Below are 4,397 nucleotides of genomic sequence, written 5' to 3'. Positions count from 1 at the left end.
ATGCCAGAGGCACGTGAGATTTACTGTATCACGAGTCCTTTTCTTGGGATTTTCGACCGACGTAGTTTCGGTTAAGTTAGTTTCCAAAGAAGGATGCAGAACATAGAGACCGTTCTCTAGCTCCCCGCATGCGATGAATTTATTATTCCATTTAACAGTAATCATATTACTAAAGTAAACAGTATATCCATCAGCACACAATTTTGAAACAGAAATTAAATTCCTTCTCAAGTTCTGTACATAAAGACAATCTTTAAGTACAAGGACTCCTTCTTTAAAAACTAATTCTACGGTTCCTATTGCCGCAGCTGCAACACTTGCAGTTGTTCCCAAGAACAGTGTCACTTCACCTTCACTCAGCCTTCTGCTAACTTTGAACCCCTGCAGTGAGTTACACGCATGAGTTGAAGCCCCGGAGTCAACACACCAGGACACAGAAGTAACTAACATATTAGTTTCTATGACACAAGTTTCGATATTACCTTTCTTAGATTCCAGGTAGGTAGGACAGTTCCTCTTCCAGTGGTCGGTCTGCTTGCAGAAGTGACAGACATCAGATGCCTTGTTCTTCTTCTGCTTCTTGGGTTTGGTAGTCTTCTTCTGAGGCTTCTTTGCCTTTCTCTTTCTCTTGCCCGATTTGTTAGCTTCAGCAAGCATAACCACAGGCTCATCCTTCTTGAGTAAATCCTCGGCCCTCTGCAATATATTGCTGAGTTCCTGGACGCTGACATTCAGCTTATTCATATTGTAGTTCATAGTGAACGCATTGAAGGAAGAGGGCAAAGAATTTAGGATGGCATCCACTTGCGTGCCAAGATCTAGCCCGGATCCAAGAGCTTCACGTTCATTGATGTATCCCATCATCCGAAGACAATGGTCATGAACTTTCTGCCCTTTGGTCATCTGCGCGGTCATGAACAATTTCAGGACCTTCTGTCGAGTAGAACGGTTCTGCTCCTCATACATTGTCCTTAGACTGTCCAATATGTCCTTGGCAAGTTCGATCTGATCGAACTGCCTCTGTATTGAGTTGTCTAATGAGGCAATGACAAAGCAGCGGGCTAGGGAGTTCTTATCCTCCCAATCTTGGTAGTCCCTCCTACGGGACTCAGAAGCCCTATCACCCGGACGTTCCGGGGCAGGATTTTTCACTACCTTGTCTAACTTTTCAGAAGTTAGGACCAGCATAAGATTTCTGTACCAGTCGGCATAGTTTGGGCCCTTAAGCTTGTTATCGTCTAGAAGCTTTGCAAATTGACCGTTTGCCATTTTCTGATAAAACAGCAAAATCATTAGTCCACAACCTTAGTTTGATTCATGTTTACCTACATAGATATGGCTTTTAATCTATGTTCCATTCCCATTTGTTCATCTCTGAGATTTCCCTCCTATCTCAGTGACGGAGACGACGAAATGTCTCTGGAAATGTGGGAAATCACATGGGGTGCGTGAAGCCAACTGTTTCAGCTGCATAACCCCACCACCTTTCTGTGACGGATCATATCCACTCATCAAATGAGTTTCCCTTTGGCCTCTGTCAGACAAGGTTCAGAGCCGTTTTAAGGTAAACCCTTCTGTCAGTGAGTGCACACCCATCATATTCAGGTTACGCCAAGGTACCGTGAGAGAGTTCCCATTTTCTGGTGAAGCCCCTCCCACATCGGTCTATGACGCCCCTATCATCTTATGAAACACTCTAACAGATCCAACAGCAAATGGATAGCCCAATTTTATGGTGCATTTCCTCATTACTGATGGACCCATCATTGTGCTAATGACGGAAGGCCTTTAGAGAGTCCATCATATGGATCTCCCTATCACTTGCATTCATATTTGCTGGAGGGAACAAAATTACGGCCTAGTTCTAATTTAGGTCAAACCAAAGTGGCTCCCACTGACTTTCATAAAGTCAGATTTCTGGTGGGCCTTCATCGGCTAGGGGTTCCGTACGCATCCCTTTTCAGGGTTGTGGGGCCCACCAGGCAAAGAGGGGGTCATCCAATGACCTTCAGGGACACCATGGCAATGATGTGCATTCAGCCATGGTGTGCGCAAGAGCCACTAACGAGTCATCACGGGCCAAGTACTTATGGCCCATGGTCGCAGCACATCAAACATCCAAACATCACATGTAAAGGAGGAATTGATCCAATCAATTAATTGCTGTAAAGCCCATTCAACGGCCCATTCAAAAACCAAGTCATTAACGATTAATGTCCACTAGGTGTATGGGCTGAATCGCAGATAGCAGTTCGGCCCATACAGCTTATCTCACAATAATGGGCTTTTGCAGTTTTAACCCTTTAAAACTGGGCTTTACAGGTGGGCCGAATTAATCCCTGTAATTGAACATCAGATTTGGAACAAAAGTGTGAGACAATTGGACTGAGAACAGCCCCTTTCGAAACCCAGATTTGGTCCAAACAGTTTTGGTCCAATCTAGTACGAAATGGTCCAAAACTGATTTTCAATTCAAGAATTAATTATTGAATGATCTGAAATTAATAGTTTTGATTTCTAGCAAACACAAAACAATTATGGACTGTTCGCACCACCTGCAAAACAGAGGTTAATCACAAGGGTTGCAGTTTCATAAACTGCAAATCGCAGAAAACGATTTCTCCATCTGCAAATCTCCTGCGCCGCCATCTTCTTCCATCTTCTTTAATCAAGAAAAATAACAAAAATCCTATTTCTATTAATTACATTCTTGATCAAATCCTATACATTCAGTCTAAAAAATAAAAAAAATTATTTACAGACCGAATTGAATGAAATAAATAAATAGAAAAGAAAAAGGGTGCGCAGACCATCTGCGCTAAAACTGCACTGCGATCTCCAGGTTTGAACAGTCCATTAAATCAAAATAAATAAAGAACAATTCCAAATAAATTTTGGATTTAATAGAAATTAATTTCAGATCAATCGCCCTTAACAAGAAACAGTTTCTTGAAAAAAAAAAAGAAGACAATCTGCGCAATCTTGAAAGAACACCTTCTATCCATCTGCGCAGGGTCAGATCTGATTTTCTTTTGGTTCAAGATTCGAACCTGTGGCTCTGATACCACTGAAAGAATGGTAGGATCCATCTAATGGACGCCATAAAGGTTGCGGAATGGGTGGGGCGAATTTCAAAAATTTCCTACCTTCTCCCAACTGGGAATCATATTCCCTGAATTTAGAATACAATATTCAAGGATCTACTTGAACCCTAATCAAACCAGATCTGTACCAAAAGATAAATGGGAGGATTATACCTGATCCGGAGAAGCAGTATCTCCCAAAGTTGGTGTTCACGCCCAAAGAATGCTCCAAGATCTGTCCCTGCTGAAGATGACATAGCTGTGGATGGAACAGAACCAGCAGGGTGCGTCCTACACACTGGATCCTTCACAAGAATCCCCTGGATGTACTAAACACTGAATTCTTTCAGTCTTTCTTGCAAGACTGATGTCAAGAACTGGTTTCTTGACTTTCTTTTCTGCAAAGATCAAATCTTGCAACAATGCAAATGGCGGTGGCAGGAGGAGATTTCTAGAAACGAAAAGGCTGAACTGTTTTCTTTTCTGGAGAGAATGAGATCTAATCTCAATTCGCAGGAACCTTTCTTGCTTACCAGAACCTCTTGGATCGAAATCTGATTTCCCTCTCTTGGTTCATTCAAAAATCTCCTCTCTTTTCTTCTTGATTAAGAAATCTCCTAATTAGGAGTTATCCCAATCCAAATCAGTATTTGGATAGGGGATAATCTTAATCCCTTTCCCAGATAGAGTTAGCTTACTCCTGATCTTATCAGGAGGTTACCAGATTCAAATCTGATTTGAATTTGGTCTCTAAGAGTGGATAAGGCTAAGAGCCCAATCCTTTTTGCTAACTTCAATCTCAAATTCGCCCCATTGATGGGTGATCATATCAGCCCACTTCGAAATGGGCTTTTGGCCCATTAAGTATTCAGTGTTTAATTAGTTTCCAATCTGCTGCCCAGTTGGGCTTCTTTGTATGGCGTTGGACCCAAGCATTGATCTACACACCAGCCACATGGGTTCGGCCCAACCTTTAATACAAGGCCCAGCCAAATTCACTGAAAATCTCAATGAACCCCTTGAGTCCATCGTATGAACCCTATGGGCCCAACACTTACATTAAGTGGTCCCTGGGCCAAGCCATCTTATAAAAACCCAGGGACTGTGGGCAGGTGCAAGATTAGCCCATCAGGTATTATCCTAAATGGTCTTACACTTAACCTCTCAGCCCTTAATGATCAAGCACTGCCCGACAAGAGAGGACCTCTCCCTCGGCTGCAGGGAACAGTGCCGCACTCTCCTCTCACATGGATCCCAGGAATTAAAACCATTTGCAAACATTTTGAAACCGTACATATATATGTAAATATATTA

At 42.4% G+C, this 4,397-nt stretch overlaps 1 protein-coding gene across 1 annotated transcript; it reads right to left on the bottom strand.

Moving 5' to 3' along the window:
• Positions 1–215: 215 nt before the first annotated feature.
• On the bottom strand, positions 216–2,602 carry LOC148803768 (uncharacterized). The gene is made up of 2 exons (XM_088894226.1): positions 483–2,602; positions 216–381 (listed from the first exon to the last, which is right to left on the bottom strand). Exons 1-2 carry the CDS (start codon positions 1,291–1,293, stop codon positions 368–370), a joined length of 825 nt encoding a protein of 274 aa, XP_088750352.1. The 5' UTR covers positions 1,294–2,602; the 3' UTR covers positions 216–367.
• Positions 2,603–4,397: the final 1,795 nt, after the last annotated feature.

This window comes from Nelumbo nucifera, chromosome 1, assembly GCF_055504915.1.
Source record: "Nelumbo nucifera cultivar China Antique chromosome 1, China Antique-T2T, whole genome shotgun sequence".
Classification (NCBI taxonomy): domain Eukaryota; kingdom Viridiplantae; phylum Streptophyta; class Magnoliopsida; order Proteales; family Nelumbonaceae; genus Nelumbo; species Nelumbo nucifera.
The sequence above is the reverse complement of the archived record's forward strand: the minus strand, read 5'-3'. Positions and strand labels throughout refer to the sequence as shown.

Coding starts and splice junctions, on each gene's coding strand:
- LOC148803768 (XM_088894226.1), bottom strand. CDS start 1,293: ATGATTTTGCTGTTTTATCAGAAAATGGCAAACGGTCAATTTGCAAAG.